Source organism: Hakea prostrata, chromosome 2 (assembly GCF_041222555.1).
Source record: "Hakea prostrata isolate BN-2017 chromosome 2, UWA_Hpros_2, whole genome shotgun sequence".
Classification (NCBI taxonomy): domain Eukaryota; kingdom Viridiplantae; phylum Streptophyta; class Magnoliopsida; order Proteales; family Proteaceae; genus Hakea; species Hakea prostrata.
Window position 1 is genome coordinate 74138863 of NC_142601.1, and position 18750 is coordinate 74157612.

Below are 18750 nucleotides of genomic sequence, written 5' to 3' on the forward strand. Positions count from 1 at the left end.
CATGACTATGATTTCTCAATGAATCTGAAACTTAAATAACTTGGGAAATCCCAGTGGTAACCCAATGTCAACCACATAGCTAGCTAGATAAGTTTAGGAGAAGAAAGAAAAAAAAATGAAGTTAATTAGCTTAGTAATATAAATCATTAATTAAGTACATTAATTGCTAGCTTTAACAAAGTGATTAGCTAGTTTTATATATGATATATCAATTATCAATTCCAAAAGGTGACGAAAGATTCAAGAAGTTTCTTCCCTCATGTACATGCATGTTTATATAGACAACATTAATATTCCTGATGACTCTGTCAAACAGAGCTCTTATTCAGTTGCGAAAAAGCAAAGCCATGCGTGGAATTGAAGCCTTGAATAAGAGGCTTTACATGGAATTCCATTATTAATTTGACAAGTAGAAAAGTTGCTTAATAGATGCAGTGGTGTAAGAGAGATGAGATGAGATGAGATGAACCCCAGTGAAGACCTATTATGTATTAATTACTTGGTGAAATATATATTAAAATCCACGAGCACATATTATATATAATATGTGCATATATATACCAGTAGTAGTGCATATCCATTTTAGTAATTAAGTTTCTTAATTTGAGATTAATCCACTTATCCACATATATGCACTGGCCCGTTGACTTTATTTTTCTTCAACAGCGGTGGTGGTGGTAGCAGCGTCAATTGTTGTCCCCACAGATAGATATTGCTTGTAAATGTTTTGATTGACCTTGCCAAAAAAAAAAAAAAAATGTTTTGATTGACATAAATAAAGAGCAGCTATAGCTAGCTAGTTCATATGTGAAAGGGACCATTACTTACTTGCATCAAAACAGACACAAGTGCTGCTGAATGCAAGATTTTATTTGATTAGGCCAGGGAAATTAAAGGTTTCCAATCATACCATCCTTGATGGTTAATTTGTGCTGCCATTAATATATTTGTTGTATTTAGGTTTAGAGTCCAAGTGCCAGCAGGCAACTTAATAAAAGATACATATATGCATGTTAATTACGTATTAAGTTTGGAATTCTTTTCTATACTGTCTCAATTAATATTAATTTAAAAAAGATTCAGGATTTTGAACTTAATGAATTCTCCCAAAGAAATTAAGACCCAGTATAGCATCAGATCGATCGATATATCATATATAGTACCTGATCCAATGATCGATCTTCATCAACACACAATGCATGCATGCATGCATGCATGACACATCTCTCTCTCTCTCTCTCTGCAAAACTTGAATTGGACTGGGTCAAGGTCGATATCCCAACTCTTCCCGTTTTCATCTTTAATAAGTAAATGCTTTTTTGGATCACATCCTCACTTTATGTTGCTTTGGATAGAAATAAGTAATATTCGAGGAGCAGCTAGTCTCTTTACTTTAACACTACACAAAAAAAGAAACGGAAAGCTATATATATTGATTGGTTTATTTTAAAGCATGTTTGTGCTATCCACCACTTTACTCTCTCTCTCTCTTTCTTTCTCTTGTGTCTGTGTGTGTAAAGAAGAGATGAGCATCAAGTCTTTTATTTTTTTGAATGAATGAGAAAAAGAGACGTTGAGTGCGAGGGTAGTTAGTTTTGTTTGGGAATAAACAGTAAGTGTAGCTGCTTTTGGTATTGAGTTGTTGTTTAAAGGCATAGAAAGATGGGTCCTACGCGTCCCCAGAACCTTTAAAGAAGAAAATAGACATTGGAAGGGATTTCCGGCCGTAGAGACCCAAGGTAGGAATATCTTTAACTGCTGGCCTGGCCTGGGCTAGCTATCTGCTGCCATCAAGTAGTATCCATTCATCTTTAAACAGTTTCATTCTTCTTCTTCTTCTTCTTCTTCTTCTTCTTCTTCTTCTTAGCCCATGTAGGAAATCTAAGCTGTTTCCATCCCCTGCAGCTAGCTAGCTTGACATTATGATGGTGATGATAATACGTCTGCATATCTTTACTGTGCCATTGGCTTTTTCTTTGAACCGGTGGCGGTCGGTGGTGTGAGGTTGTACGTCAATGGCATTAATTATGTATGTATATATTATGGTCGTCACAATTCAAAAATGCCAAACAGAAGGAATGAGCAAAGTACCGAGACAAGTTTTGCATCTCAGACTGAAAATTTGTCAAACTTCTGAACCCACATACAGTGTTTGATCGATCGATGAGCATTAACATTTAACAGTAGTAGTACTATTGGAGCTTTCGCTATTAAATGATAACTTTTACAGATAAAAATAATAGAAATAGAAATAGAAATAGAAAAGCTAATGTTTAATTTGTTGTCTTGATATTCTACATCCAGTACCTACAAGTTTACTATATCTGAGTACTACTCGTCCGACCCTTACGAGTTACGACCATCACTGCATGTACATGTCTGTACTCGATCCGTGGAGCAGAGAACGTACTCATCAGAAACTCTATCTGCTGCGAGACATCGAGAGAGAGAGAGAGAGAGAGAGGGACAAGGGAAAAGCCGCTGTTGTTAATTGTTATATTCCTTTACATGGAAGAAGAAGCCAATTAATCTGCCAATGGGATGCCTGAGGTTTGCGTTGCTGATCTTAGCAAGTTGACAAAAGTGTTTTGGAAGATGTGGGCGTAATCGGATCTCTGCAATGGATTCTCAAGTTTCAGCATTTGTATCAGATGATGTGACTCGCGTCTCTCTCTCTCTCTCTCTGTATCTTTGATCGAATCATGCATCAGTTTAAAAAGTGATCCAAGTAATTATAGATAGTGCTTAAATTGCCATTAAAATATGTTATCTAATGCATATATATATAGGATATTGTACATGATAATCGCTTCTATATAAGATTGATTGGTTTTTAAATATATTTCGATGGTGATGACTCAAATGAACTACTGTTTAATTATATATATGGACTTCCTTCGAATAGGGGCCGACTGATATCGCTTGGAATAGGGGTTCGGGGACCATTACTTGTATCATCAGGGAGGGACGATCGAACCCTAACTTCTCTAAGAGGCATTGGTCACTTTACCAACTGAACAACCTTTGATCGATAGTGAACAATTTTCACAGGTAATCTTCTAAGATTTATTATTTGCAATTTAATTGGCAGGTGAATTAGTCACCTCAAGATATGGATATCATCATCGGATTTGATTTGCAAAGCCATGCACATCTTACATTGTCAAAAAGTATTTGTGGGTGACATGCATCTTTTATTTTTTTTCAAGAGAAAAAGTCGAACATGCAGAATTTGTAGTGGAGATGCTAATGAGGTGTTTTTGGGCATTTTCTCCTTCTCTAACCAACCCTCAACACCAAATAACCATTATTATACCTGATTTCGTCGACGACGGAAGAGTGTGTTGGAGTCAAAGGAGGAGGAGGAGGAGGGTCGAACTTTTGTTTGGAAGAAACTCCTTTGTGAAGATAGAGGCAAATAGAGGAGAAGGAAAATCAACTAAAGGGTAATTTCGTCTCTACACAGTGCCAATGGTATATTGGATATTTTACAATCTAAACTTAATAGTTAAAATGATTGATCGTTAAGATGGGGTAACTTGGAATATTTGACTTTAAACAAGGGGAGCGCTTGTCATTTATAACACTTAAAGGAGATCATCACTAATTTGAGACCCACTCAAGGGGTGCCATACAGGAAAAAACTGTAAGATTAATTAATTACAAAAGAGGACTAAGATGCTGCTGCAGACAACATACATCTTGGTTCTAGGGCTGTAGTGCCCATTCTTTTTATTGGGCCGCCCAGTAACTCAGCCCTTTCCAGCCCATTGTGAGTCTAAGTCAGGCTCACATAATAAAACATAGGCGCCGCTTCAACTTCAACTTCAACTTCAACGTGAGAAGCACTCTTTCAGCACCCACAATCAGTTTTGGTCCCCTTTTATGTTTTTCTCTGGTTTTTTTTCTCTGTTTTTGGTAAAGAGAAGGTCAATTAAACCAAACAACACAAAAAAATCAACGTCGTGGGAATCTTCAAATCTAAATATACTCACAACTCAATGTGCTATTTCGGTAATGGGTAGTCTGTTCCGGTCCACCCACGGTTGGTTCAGACACTATATTTCTTCATTAAAAATGATTTATTGCTGTTAGTAACTCAAATTGGTTCCGAGTTCCGACCCAGATTAAATCGTATCATGAAAGTAAATCATCTGCATTTCAGTTGATGGGTCATGGCCTCATGGGTCAACCGTGGTAGAGAAAAACCAACCTCAGTTACCAAATGCAATATGACTGTTTTCGAAGCAAATTATTCCTTAAATTGCAATCTAGTCTAAAATCTGGATTAAAAGAACATAAGCAGACCCGGCTCATCCGAACCAATACAGATTCAGAAATTAACCCAGAGCGGCCAATCAAATAATATCTGAATCTGAACCCTTCAAATTGAAACAAAATTAACGATTTACAGCGCGAAGGGCACACCAGTACAGACAAGGGAGAAGACAAGGGAGAAGAAGGCAGAGTTCTAACCACTACTTCTGAGGATTACGCGCCGTTTAGTTCGTTTTTTCAATTTGGAGAGTGGAGACCCTTTCCCCTCTTCTCCCCTTTCTTCACCACGTCTTCTCTGCCCTGGCCTCTCTTTCTCTCTACCATTTTAATTAAATTTCGATTTTTTTTTTGTTTATTTATGGATTTTCTTATTTCTTCTTCTTCTCTTCCCTGTCTCCCAACCGGATTTTCTCCGGACCATTCGAAATCTAGACAATTCGCCAAACGGGAAATCCATTGGAGGCCTCTGATGAGGATGGGTTCTTCAGACAACCTAGTCATTGTCAAAATTCATGTTGGATTTTACTTCTCATCTTCCCTGTTTGCAAATTTATCTTTCTGGGTCTGAGTTTCTCCAATTATCTGTGCCAAGAGCGAGTGAACAGTTGAGCTTTCTTGATGAATTCGAGAGGGGATAATCTGGAAGAGGTGAGTACGTACATTCCTCTTCATCTCCTCGCTGTGTCCGTAGCTGTTTCGAATGCTTCGACAATAATTGCTTTGACATTTGCTTGGCGTTCAATAGTTTAATTATCCATCAATGAATCTAATGTCTTCTTTAATGTCCAAGCCTATATCATCTGGACGTGAATAAGTTAGATATTGACACTAATGACAATCAATTGATGAATTTTTATCCCCATGGTCTGAGATAACAGATGAGAATTAGCAACACCTACTGATTGAATGGTCCAGCTTTATGCTGAGGTGGTTTTTGTATAAAGAATGAGATGGGCAAATGGAAATTTCACCACCAACCATTTTTCTGCCATTAGCATTCCATCTAAGAACAATTTCATGGGATGCAAATGTCCATGTATCTCTGTCTGATACATTTTTTAAGTTCCTGAAAAATCAATTTTTTTTGGCGAGTGTAGTTTCAAAATCAGCACCTCTGAGCCTTTCACATATATTTGACCACAAATATTTACTTAGGGGGTTCTTTATGTTCCACTGATGACATCAAAACCTATCATCAGCACATATCATTTGACATCTAATCTTCATTAATGGTTTTGCTTGTTTTTATTTATTTATTTATTTTTTCTTGCTGAAACAATCATTATAATTGCCATAATTAAGTTGCATGTGAAAGTTTGGAAAAAGGAAGACCCTGTATCACTGTAATGTGATCTTGTAGAAGGTTGATGCAAAATCCACTCTGCTGTATTTTTCTTAGCAAACAACCCCCCTTGGAAGCCAATTTTCAGTATGACTCCGTGCTTGTTTGTTGTTCAATATCAAAAAACAGTAAAAGATGTTTTGACATTTTTAATGCAGATGAGCAACATTCAACCAGAAGAGGCACCATATGAATACGGAAAAAAGGATGCAATGGCTGGAAATTATATTAATTCAACTAGTAACCCACTGTTGGAGTATGAAAATTGGGATCAACTTGCGAAAAGTGGCATTGATTCTAACAGTAATCCTCCACGTGAAACAAGAAAAATGGATTCAAATGACAATACTAGCTTTGATTCCATTAGCAGCTCACCACCAGTGCCATGTACAACAATGCTTGCAAATTCAGAAACAAACAAAGCGACAGCTGTGTTTACTACTGCAGGAACACCAACAGCAGGACCAATGATAGCAACTACAAAGACAAGTGATGCAAAGAGAAGTAATTCCTTCACCAACGTTGGCCGCGTGAGTGGCAATAGCACCCGTAGTGACAGCTTAGACAGTGGACCCCTCAAACCACACACGGGTGGTGATGGTCGATGGGAGGCCATTCAATTAGCTACTGCTAGAGATGCTCCTCTTGGTCTCAGTCATTTTAGGCTCCTCAAGCGCCTTGGTTATGGTGACATTGGGAGTGTGTATCTTGTTGAACTCAGGGGAACCAACACATACTTCGCGATGAAAGTTATGGACAAGGCATCGCTTGCTAGTAGAAACAAACTACTCCGAGCACAGACAGAGAAGGAGATTCTTGGTCTTCTTGATCACCCCTTCTTGCCTACTCTTTACTCTTCCTTTGAGACTGACAAATTCTATTGTTTGGTCATGGAATTCTGCAGTGGGGGTAATCTTCATTCTCTTCGACAGAAGCAGCCCAATAAGTATTTCAGTGAGCAAGCTGCACGGTTAGTTCATTTTCTTAGTATGTTTAACTTTCGTTTTTCATTTGCCATTGCCATATCTTAGTTGAGATTGATTTGGGAGTCCTTATCTGGTTGGTATGTTGCATGTTTTTGTGCTTGGAATTATGAATTTCAACAATTAGTATAACCTATGAATTATCTTGTTCATACTGTATGAAACTGTAAAATCAATTAAGTTCTTGAGAACTAAGCCTGGTATTTTCAAATTGTGAATGGTAGGATTCATGAAGATCCTCCATGCAACAGAAAAAATGGGAAGAAATTTTCTAGAGAAATATCATAAGTGAAGAAATAACTATGCATCTAATTTAAACAAAGTCATGCGACGAAAAATTGGAAACCTGAACATCTGCATATTTTGAGATTTTCATTGCTTGGGGTTCTGATGAAGGAATGCTTGGTAGTCTTATTTATAGGAATTCATAAGCCAATAGTGTTTTTCAAACCCTTCCATGTGTAAAAAGAGTTTAAGAATGAATAGGGATTTTTTTTAAAGATTAAAATAAGGACTTTTCACATATCATCCTTGTCCCAGCTCCCTCCCTTGGCCCATCTCATCCTTCTCCCCTCCTTTCTTCTATCCCATTCTTGGGGCCTGACCCTCCCTTGGGCAGTGCTTGAGGAATCTTCCTCTTCTGAAACCCCATCCCCACCTCTCCGGGATCGTAGGAGAAGTAGCCAGTGTATTAGAGGTCGTCGCAATCTTGCTAAAGATTTTGTTGTGGAGCTCCATTCTTCAAAGAGGAAGAAGAAAAACTGAAAACACTAGGTCTTTCATGTGTTGTCTCTGCCTTTGGCTTTTAGTTTTTTGTTTTTATTAGTTCGTTGTGTTGCTTGATTTGAGCTGTTCGGCCTTGCGGGTCTTTGCTTTTGTTTCTCGTATCTCCCCCTCCCTCTTTTCTTTCCCTTTTAGTTAATGAATGTTTTCATTCATCCAAAAAAATGTCTTTTCACATAATTGAGTTAGACACATTTCAATTTTAAACCAAGTTAACTCAATTGGGGACTAGCTGCTATTTCCCAACAATCCACGGTATCCACCATGTATAATAGACAGATTCAGAACAAACAGGGATTCAGAGGATACTTATTAAAACCAATTCAATAGGGGGTTCTTGAACTGTGTATTAACTTTCTTTGTATCGCAGGATTCGTTGTCTAAACTGGTAGGAGTTGACTTAAAGCCACATGCCTTCTCAGTTATGTCCATACATTGCTTCGAGTTTTGGGTTTGGGAATTTATTTTCTTTGTGCTGTTGCTTTTCTTTATACTTTTGTTGGTTATCTAGTTATTTATTTACATGTTCTCTTTGTTGGTCGCACCTTTTTACTTTTTACCATTAATTCTTATTCCAGGACATGTGTTATTATAGTGTTTGGACTTGAAGGATGTTGAGCCCCTGTTTGGTGGATTGGTTGAAATGGAAATTGTCTTCTTTTCTGAAAAAAAGGTTAAGCCAAATTAAATCCAGAGATATAAGTGTAAGACAAGTCAATACACAAGATTTGTAATGGTTCAACTCAATTGAGTCTATGTCTAGTCCTCTCTAACCTTAGAGAGAATTTCACTAGTGATTTTGTGGGTCTTCGACACATTTAATATTTATCAAGTTATAAAATTTCCATTGTCATGTCCAAACTAGGGGAAGGTTTGAGGTGCTTGTTGTCGAAAGATTTCATTTGCGGACTCTACATGCAACTTCTATTTATGGCTTTATGAGTAATGGATTTTGTTTTTATGACATTCTAGGTCCTCTGAGCCTGTACTGGACTGGAATTACACTCATCTTACTCGTGCTCTTATCCAGGGGAGAGTCATCATAAAATATTAGTAATTGAATACTCCAGTTTTTACTGGGGGTGGGGGGATGAGAGGAGGCCTACTGTTCTATTTCAACTGACAACTCAACCCTTTCAGGACGATCGATTACCTTATTACCCAACTCACTTCAATTCTTACATGCTTTCCTCTGGATAATGATAGTTATACAAATATCTCACACTGTTCGTACATCTGACTGGATGAAGTTAACTATGTCTATGTGACTCACTAGATGGAGCCGATAACATGTTATTTAGCATTCATATTCCCAGTGCAGAGTCTGGCAAGAACAACCAGAGTTCCTAGGATAATGTTATAGTTACCATTGTAGATCCTTACCTTCAGATCTAATACTTCTCCCATGTACCATCATGGATTCTTTGTTGACTGAACGGTCTCTTCAAGAAACACGCATGCCCTAGAAGAACTGTCGCAATGATAGAACCTAAAGTAATTGCTCAGTGACCCTTTTGCTGAGTCTTGGGTTTAGAAATATCTGGAATCCTTTTGAGGGGTTTTAATTTAATATTTGAGAGTTATAATCTGCAGTACAGCAGAGGATCATGGTGTTGAGTTCCTTGTTGCCATTGAATTTGGAGATGAAGTTTCTAGACATTCTAAATACTTGCTCACAGTTCTCTTTCATGTGATTTACTAATTGCTACACTGGTTTCTTTTATAGTTTGAACCAAAATTTTGAACCTGAGCTTATTTGAACATGTTCTTCTTTTTCTCCTTGCTTGCATTTAATTCATTACCACAATGAGATCCTTCTCAAAAAAAAAAAAAGTTTCATTCTTAGTTATTTTTTTCCGTTTATATATTGTTTCTGGCAGGTTTTATGCATCAGAAATACTCATGGCGCTTGAGTATTTGCACATGCTTGGAATAGTCTACAGGGACCTGAAGCCAGAAAATGTGCTAGTGAGAGAGGAGGGGCATATCATGCTCTCTGACTTTGACCTATCACTCCGCTGTTCTGTTAACCCAACTCTTGTAAAATCATCATCTACCCATGTAGGCAATGGTGCTATCCTCAATGATGAACTCGCAGTGCATGGGTGTATCCAGCCATCATCATTTTTCCCGCGCATACTACCTAAGAAAAGTCGTAAATCTAAATCAGATTTTGGTCTATTCGCTGGTGGATCCCTCCCAGAGCTGATGGCAGAACCTACAAATGCACGCTCAATGTCATTTGTTGGGACACATGAATACCTGGCCCCAGAGATCATTCGCGGTGAGGGCCATGGGAGCGCAGTTGATTGGTGGACATTTGGCATTTTCCTGTACGAGCTGTTACATGGGACAACGCCTTTCAAGGGGTCGGGCAATCGTGCCACGCTGTTTAATGTAGTGGACCAGCCACTGAGGTTCCCAGAGGTACCAGCTGTGAGCCTTGTCGCACGGGATCTTATCCGTGGGCTCCTGGTGAAGGACCCACACAGGAGAATTGCTTACAAAAGGGGTGCAACAGAGATCAAACAACATCCATTCTTTGAAGGGGTGAACTGGGCTCTGGTGAGGAGCAGCATGCCACCCCACATACCTGAGCCTGTGGATTTTGGACAATTTGCCAGTAAAGAGACTGCCCACATAGGAAAGAAGGTAGCAGAAAACGAAGGTGGAGTAAATGAGACCAGTTCTAATGATACTTACCTTGATTTTGAATATTTCTAGGATAAAGAGGGTGCTTGTTTGGTGATGATGAAGATGATGATGATCATACACATCTTTGGAGGGATGCCATCTTGTAAATCTCCTAGGAAGTAAGGTGTGTCTGTTGACATTTTCATGGGGTTTATTGTACAACTGTTTCATTTTTCTTTTGGGGGAGGGTAGGGGAAGTGGAGGTGAGTAGAGAGTGAGAAATTATGGGATGAGGATCCTGATTCTTTGCTAAAGTTAGAAGGAATAAACATTGTTGCAGTTTGAGCATGGAACAGATGATTATTATAATTTACAACCAGATGCGGATCCAGTGTCTTATGATTTCCATAATTGATGTATGGTAGTTGAAAGATTTTTTTTAAGTGTGGAAACGATTAATGTATTGTTTTTAATAATTAGGGTAAAAGAAAAAGCCTAAATGGTTGGTCGTTTCTATCTTGTGAGTTGTGACTGGCCTCAGAATTTGGAGGATTAAAGTGATGTCATTTCATCAGAGGTTGGGCGGGGGCCACTTTCAATGGGCAAATTCAATTCTGAAACTGGTGGAGGTCTTATAGTTTAAAGTATTCGCGTATCTCCTAGACAATCAATAACCTATGTACTTTGGCAGTTACATCATACATGGTGGTTATTTATGCCCACCAGAAATGTTACACATTCCAGGTTCAAACCTGTTTTGTCAGTCCCAAATCTCAATCCAAATGTAATACCAATAAAAAGAGGGTTTTTTTTTTTTTTTCTTTCTTTTTTCTTTCCTTTTTTTCTTTTTCCCCTCATGTATTATAGTTTATGCTACGTCTCTAATAAGAAATTAGGTTTAAGACATGTTTTAACTTTTAATTAGGCGGATTCCATCCAGGCAGGTCCAACCCAGATAAGAATCGGTCAGCCGTGCCGTGCCGTGCCGAACCGGTTCCGGGTTTTAACAATGACGTAGGACTGACTACACGTAAGAAGAACCACGGTCTCGGTTCTAGGTTGGTTTTTTGAATTCAAAATTTAAACGAGAAGAGAAGAGAAGAGAAGACGGACACAGATGAATTGACGGTGAGGATTTCGCAATTTCAAAAATTATAACAAGAAAGCACGCTTAAATAATAGTATCCTCCGCTCCTTCACGTATTCCCCGTGGAAGTATGTAGGAGAGTCCTACGTCGTCTTCCTTCGTTGTTTCGTTTGATTTCGAGTTTTCCTTTCTACTTCTTCAGAGATCTCCATTGAATTCGTTCGGGAACCCATTTCCACAATACAGCGACGCTTTTTGAATCCAAACCTTCCTCTTTTCTATAGATTTTCACTCGTCACTCGTCACTCGTCTTATTCCTCTGTGATTCTGAGCCAGACTAAGGATCTTCAGTTGGGTTTCCTACATTTCCGTATACTTGAGATTTTAGCCAAGGGTTTTTGCATACGAGGATCTATCTTGTCTGTTGCTCGCTCTGCTGTTATTTTCTCTAATCATGTCAACACGAAATCGCCGTTCTTCGATTTCCATGCCTTCCTCGTCCGCTGCTGCCAAGAGGCCTGCCTCATCGGAAAACGCCATCAAGATCTCCGCAGCTCAGATTCTACAGGCCAAGAAACGGCCCGCTCTTACCAACTTGACCAATCAAAATAATGTGTCCCGGGCTGCTGTACGAACCTCTGGGATAGCGGCAGCAACTCAGGTGCGTGTGCCTCTCAACTTTCCCAAATTTACTCGACTCATGCATGTAGTTCGTTTTGATGTTCCTCTCTTAACCGTGATGGGCTTTAAAACAAACCCTCTTACTCTTTTCCTGTTTTATGGGGACTCTGGTTTTTCGCTTTCAATTATCTTCGGTCACTAGGGTTACAATTGGGTCTTTCATGTCCGTCATGGTTTATATGATTCTAGGTATGCGTTTTGGTGGAGTTTACGGGAAAAATCCCCTGTTGATCATTTTGAATTGTAAATTTCACTTACCGCTTTCAACTGGATGATTTACTTGTGTGTTTCTCCTATTTCATGACTCCACTTTTATTAAACGTAACTCTTCATTTTGTTGCAGAATAATGGGAGACACTTAATTAAAAGAGTCAATTCCGTACCTGAAAATAAACAACTACCAGTGTAGAGAAATCAAATCCAGTAGAACGAAAACTTTAGATCCGTCACTGCATTGTCATCAGTCTTCTTCGGATGCCATTTTAATGCTGACATTTTCTTAAATAGTGTGATGTTTCCTCTATACTCCATAATGTGGCAGTAATAAAGTCTAGTTTAATTTTCTAATAAATGAAAGTGCAAGGCAATTTGGTATGAAATTATTCACTTGTGATATTCAACAGATGTTCATTCCTGACAAGTATATAATCTCCTCAGAAGAATCTAGTGGTATAATTTTCAACCCAGATAATTTGAACACCTGGTGATCTTGCTGTTAACTGGCTGTTGGAACCAACACTTTAATCCTATTATCTCTATTTAAAAGAATTACTTATATGGTTTTGCTTTTGCTTGATCTGAATGAAGACTCTGATATTCACATTTTTAATTAATGGGGTCATGGGGTGCATTTAGTTGTAATGTCTCCTTGCACCACTGGTTTGAAGGACACCTTTTCTACATTTCCCTCAAATGTTTTCTGTTGACTCTGTTTTCAATTTTGAAAAGGTGTCATCTGCAACAAAAACTACCAAGGCAAAGAAGGTATCTTCTTCCCATGTAAAAACTGCACCTCTCACTCGAAGTTCTGTGCCAGAATCCTCTGGTATGAAGTCAACAATCCTTCCCTGCACCGATGTTTCTGGTCAAAGAAGTGATGCACCTGTATCCAGCACTGTGGTACCTGTGGCACCTGTGGTCCCTTCCAGTATATACATTTCTCCAAGCCGATCAGATGGGTGTTCAGTCTCTATGGATGAAACAATGTCTACGTGCGACTCATTGAAGAGTCCCGACATTGAATACCTAGACACTGCTGATGTTTCAGCAGTTGCTTCTATAGAGAGAAGAACATGTAACAACCTTTACATTTCAGATCATGTGGAAGTAGAAACAGGTCTGAATTTTAAAGAATTAGTAACTTTCTGGTATGGTTTTCTAATTATATAATCTGTCAAACTTTGGTACTCGGCATACTAACTCTCTGCTTTTTTATTATTCTTTATATGCTTTTAGGGAATACCTGGAAGAAAGATATACTTACGGGGATAGACTTAACAGAGAAAGTAGTGAATGTTGATGGCAATTACAGAGATCCACAACTATGCGCTACCATTGCCTGTGACATTTATAGACACTTGCGTGCATCTGAGGTGCTACTTGTTTTCTTTCCTGTTTATCCCTCTTTCTTCTTGCTATATTACTTGTTCTCTTTACCAAGGATTTATTTAGTTCATCATACATGCCAGTCCTACTGTTTCCTATTTTGTTCAACTTTTCATGTCACCTACACTTTATAATTTATCGAAATTATTGATAGAATTTTTTTTACCCTTCTAATGGATCGAGAGTATCTTCAAAATTTCGTGCTGGAGGGAACATTACGTGAACAATATATTGTCCACTACCTTTGATGGTTTCATTCATAAAAATTGTCAAAACAGTAATCCCTCTCCTCAAGAATCTCTGTTTTTTGTCATTTATATTTGAGAAATTCAAGAAAATCATACATTTTCAGAAACATGGAACCCCAGCTAACTGGAACTTTTACGGGGAGACATGGATTGTCATGTCTAGTCATGTCTGTAGTCAGGCATTCTCCCTGACATTTAAAAATACCTGCGCATCCAAAATAATTGGAAGAATATGAAACATAAACTTGTTTCGTATCAAGAGCACAAGGTACCAATTCAAAAAAAAAATCATTTCTAGTTCAGAATGTTCTTTCTTTGTCTCAATTATTTTTCACATGATTTATCCCTTCGTGGGGTGCAACAGAAGAAGAAAAGGCCTTCCACAAACTTCATGGAGGAAGTTCAGAAGGATATCAATGCCAGCATGCGTGCAATACTGATTGATTGGCTTGTGGAGGTAACTATTTTACGCTTTGAAAGAATATTGCTTTTGTTATATTTTTTGGAAAGGTCAACAAGTTTTCTCTTCCCTGTAGGTTGCTGAAGAATACAGACTCGTACCTGATACACTATACTTGACAGTTAATTACATTGATCGTTATCTTTCGGGTAATGTCATGAATCGGCAAAGGTTACAGTTGCTTGGTGTTGCCAGCATGATGATAGCTGCGTAAGATCTAAATCCTGTTACCCTCTGATGTTTATTTATTCTTCTGTGATTTTCGGTGGATACTAAAAACTATGGTGGTTATCAATTCAGTAAATATGAGGAGATTTGTGCGCCCCAGGTAGAAGAGTTCTGTTACATTACCGATAATACATACTTCAAGGAGGAGGTGCATGTCATATTTCATCTCTGTGTGCTGTTTAACTGATTTTTGTAGTTTAATTTTCTAGGAAGAATATTGAGTGATATCTAAAAGTTTGTTTTTGGTCCCCAGGTCTTACAAATGGAAACTGCTGTTCTAAATTACTTGAAGTTTGAAATGACAGCACCGACGACTAAATGTTTTCTAAGGTAAGGAACCTTCTTTTTTTTTTGGGGGGGGTGTGGGGACGGATTCTTTTTCATACAATAGAAAAGATGTTAATTTTTGACCTTTTACAGACGATTTGTTCGTGCTGCTCAAGGAGCCAGTCAGGTGTGTTTCTTAAACTGATAGCCCTTTAATCCATGTTACAATGGTACTGAACTTCTTTTCTTCTAAATTTTAAGATCCAGTGCCATGTCTGACATTGTGATTTGTATTTCTATCCTTGTTACTAATTTTGATGAAGTTTACATGCCCATTGACCATTAGGCTTTCTATGTGCTTTTTTATCCACACAGGTTCCATCGTTGCAATTGGAATGCCAGGCTAACTACCTCGCAGAGTTGTCACTCCTGGAATATGGAATGCTCTGTTATGCCCCATCGTTGATAGCTGCTTCTTCAATTTTCTTGGCTAACTTTATTCTCCAGCCATCAAAGGGACCATGGGTATGTAATTGCAGTAATTGCCAATAAAGGGCATAAAATATGGTTGAAGTTCAGGGCTTTTCCCAATGACTATCCCAATTGCCACCTCCTTTCTCTTCCAGCCTAATCTTAGAATTATTTGTCAAGGCATGAGCTAAGCAATGCCTCGGCACATTTGGTTACACTTATCTAGAAGGGCGCCTTGAACACCTAAGGCATCCAAGCATCTGTGCAATTCATTGGGTTACATAGGATGCCATATCTACATAAAATAATCTTATCATATAGTAATTTACGGGAGGTGGGGGCAAAGGGAAGACTTGTACCTGTTATGGGACGGAACACCTTCTCTGACAGCTACTGGTGCACAGATAGGTCCCAAGCTCCTCTATCGATCTACAATTTTTATGCCAGATGGGTTTTGTTTTTGTTTTTTTGATAGCTAGGCTGTAGGGAGATTTGAATCCATGACCTTTTAATTATGAGATGTTGGTCTGTGCTAACTGAGTTTCCCCCCTCCCTTGATGTTTGGATTTTGTTATATGGATGGCATCTTCAAAAGAGAATTGTTGTTGTCAATAAAGTGGTCAGATGGGTTTAATAGTGACTATGAAGGGACAATTCCAATATGGAAGATCAAGCTACAGTTTGTGATTGTTAAATTCTGACAGTTTTATTCTGAACTTAATGTTGCAGAATGCTACTCTTGGGCATTATACATTGTACAAACCTTCTGAACTGCGTGACTGTGTCAAGGAACTACATCATCTTGCCTGCAATAGTCACAGTACCACTTTACTGTCAATTAGGGAGAAGTACAGTCAGCCTAAGGTAATTGAATCTCTCTATCTCCAAAGTATTTAAAGTTTGTCTATTGCCTGGTCTGACACCTGCTTTATTGGAATTTCAAACATCTAATCCTGCTAATTTTTTTCTTATCAGTATAAGTCCGTGGCCAAGAAGTACTGCCCACCTTCAATACCTGCAGAGTACTTCCATGACTTGGGCAACTAGCACAAATTTCGACATTCATGCGTCCAGCCTAGTGCCTTCATGACTTTTCGTATGAGTAGCGAACATGAAAGCTTCACGAGGTCAGTTCTGAGTTCTGTTGCTGTCGCTGAACTTTGAACTTGGCACATCCATGCAACCATATCCGGTGCTTATAAGCTTCAGCAGCTTGCACAATCATGAGATCGAATCCAATTCTCTGTTGGAGAGTCATCTTTAGATTGGAAAACTCTGCAATGTGGTGATCGGCAATTTAGTTTCTTCTAATTGTTTTAGCCTTTGGAGTTTCATTTGATGTGTCCTGTTTTTTCTTTTTGATGAGATTGTAGTTGTTAAGAGATTTTCTTTTTTCATGTCTCTTAGAAGTTGTAGATCATTCTGTTGTACTTGATCTTTCTGGCAACCAAAAAAAAGCCTAACTCTTGCTGATGTTTTCTGTTCATTCTGTTGTAGTTGTCTTCTCTTGCACTTAGGAAAAAGAAAGGAGAGAGAGAGAGAGAGAGAGAGAGAGAGAGAGAGAGAGAGCTTGTTTGACTTGAAAGTGAATTTGTAATAAGAAAAGTTTATGTTAAAAGTTCATAAACTAAGAAAATGTCTCTGATCCTAACCCTTTTTCTTTCCTAATCCTTGTCCTTGTACTTATAAGTTTTGTTGTTTAAACCATAATCCTTGCTGTAATTGTGATTCCATACCAGAATGGACCAGATACTTCAGAAATGGTTTTCTTGACGCTATGTTTTCATTTATTTTTATTTTTTTGTTATTATTATATTTGATTTGAAGAGTATTCAATGATGTTTTTTTTTTTTTTTTAAGAACTGAGGGCCCTCACTGTCCTCCCCTTTAATTCTCTTAGGCTCTTTTTGGTATTAATTATCATTCTCAATTATGAGAATTTTACATTATTTTAAATTATTTAGTATTTATTATCAATTTTAATTTTATTTAAAATAATAGAATAATCTCCAAAATCTATAATAGACTTTTTGTCTATTTATGGATTATGTTGAGAATTTTATTCTCTTCATTATGTACAAGTTTACTGAAAATTTTAGAGTTAAGATGGGGTAAAATATTCAATACACATTTTTTTAAACTATAAAAGTCATACTTTTTTCCTCTTTTCTCACTTGTTCACTATCATTTTCTAACAATTTTTTATTTTGACACCAAACTTATTTTTGACAAAATTAACCAAACTATTTTTCATTCTTGATCAATAATGAATTCTTGTACTATTTCTTTTAAATAAGCATAACAAATAATGAGAGTTGATACCAAAAAGAACCTTTAAGGCCTAACTCTTTATCCCTTACTTCACCCCGCCCCCTAAAATAAATAAAGAAATAAAAGAAAATTATCCCATAGCCATCCTTTTAATTATTATACTAGGAAAACGATGCATGTCGTCAAATTAGCATGATGAGTGTTACACGGAGAGGGAGAGAGAGAGGGGGTGGTGGGTGGTGATGGGTCTGAGAAATGAATAGGAAAGGTGTGGGATGTGCTGCTTCCCGCTTGCAGGGTTGGGAAACTTGTTATTCTTCTTTCTTGAAAGGAGGGGTTGGAATCTATCCTTGCAGCCGCATGAGTCTTTATCTTCTTAATTCGGTAGACCATGGGGCCATGGGCCATAACTTTGCTAACCTAGAGATAAAGAAAAGTCGGTTTGAAAGTGAAGGAATCCCATGTTCTTCCACCAAATTATGCTCCGCAATTTTTTGTTTGATTCTTTTTTGAGGGGTAAAAAGCTCCTTTAATTGTTTCATTTTATTTATTCATTTGTGTTTATTTGACCGTTAAGCAAAGTAAAGCCTGTAAAGATAATTTTATGTACTTTTTGGTTTTCTGTGTCATTCATTTACTTCACTTGATGGCTTACTGAAGGAGAGAGGATAGGATGATCGATTAGTTTTGGTGACAAGCCATGCTGCAATAACCAAGCTTGAAGTACCAAATCCACCTCTTTGCACCGAGGCAAGAAAAAAGACATGTACTGCAGGTTTGTTTCATCCAACATGAACAGTTCAAATAAGGCACCAACCCCGGATTTTTATTTGCGGCAGCAGCAGCCTGCTGCTGCCGACGGCCATGATTTGGCCACGTCATCAACTTTTAAATGAAGGGTTGAGATTTAATAAACAAGGGTTTATGTGTAAATGTTGATTTTTTTCTTCTACATTTTAAGTTCTTAAACTTTATTAATTTACAACCTCAAGTCCTTCATCTACCTGATGCCCAAAACCCTCTCTGCTGCTATTCCAAAAAGGAATTCTCGACTCTGTTTCTGGGTTGAGTTATACTTATACTGTCTTCTTCTGTTTGTGTAGAAATAAGAAGTTTCTAACTTCCCTTTTCTTGTCTAAAATTTGGAAACACCTAAATTGGGGCTTTTCGATCATACTTGGTATCTTGGTTTTTAGCCAGTCGACGGCGTTTGCCCATTTGCCCATATGTTAGTTAACCTAAATTCCTTGCTTTTAAAAGTAAAAACTGTGTGTATTTCTAATCTATTCTCATCACTTCGATTATGGGTTAGTGCATTTGAATATTACGGGATGCCTTGCTTCATTGAAGTTGATAGGATCAACCGGCGCTTTGAGATATTTAGGGTGAGGGATATAGGAGCTTGTGGAACT

The 18750-nt window shown here is 37.9% G+C and overlaps 2 protein-coding genes across 3 annotated transcripts; both read left to right on the forward strand.

Annotated features, from left to right (window-relative positions):
- Window positions 1–4445: 4445 nt before the first annotated feature.
- Window positions 4446–10495, forward strand: AGC1.7 (AGC kinase 1.7). 2 transcript variants are annotated; one of them, XM_089146743.1, is made up of 3 exons: window positions 4446–4930; window positions 5779–6590; window positions 9267–10495. In XM_089146743.1, the coding sequence occupies exons 2-3, from the start codon at window positions 5779–5781 to the stop codon at window positions 10108–10110; spliced, it is 1656 nt and encodes a 551-aa protein (XP_089002869.1). In that variant the 5' UTR covers window positions 4446–4930; the 3' UTR covers window positions 10111–10495. The 2 variants fall into 2 exon arrangements, with proteins under 2 accessions (XP_089002869.1, XP_089002868.1); XM_089146742.1 differs by having other exon boundaries at window positions 4446–4926.
- Window positions 10496–11147: 652 nt separating this feature from the next.
- Window positions 11148–16623, forward strand: CYCA1;1 (Cyclin A1;1). The gene is made up of 11 exons (XM_089146744.1): window positions 11148–11768; window positions 12737–13124; window positions 13244–13380; window positions 14006–14098; window positions 14178–14311; window positions 14402–14477; window positions 14583–14659; window positions 14750–14783; window positions 14972–15121; window positions 15797–15931; window positions 16043–16623. The coding sequence occupies exons 1-11, from the start codon at window positions 11562–11564 to the stop codon at window positions 16112–16114; spliced, it is 1503 nt and encodes a 500-aa protein (XP_089002870.1). The 5' UTR covers window positions 11148–11561; the 3' UTR covers window positions 16115–16623.
- Window positions 16624–18750: the final 2127 nt, after the last annotated feature.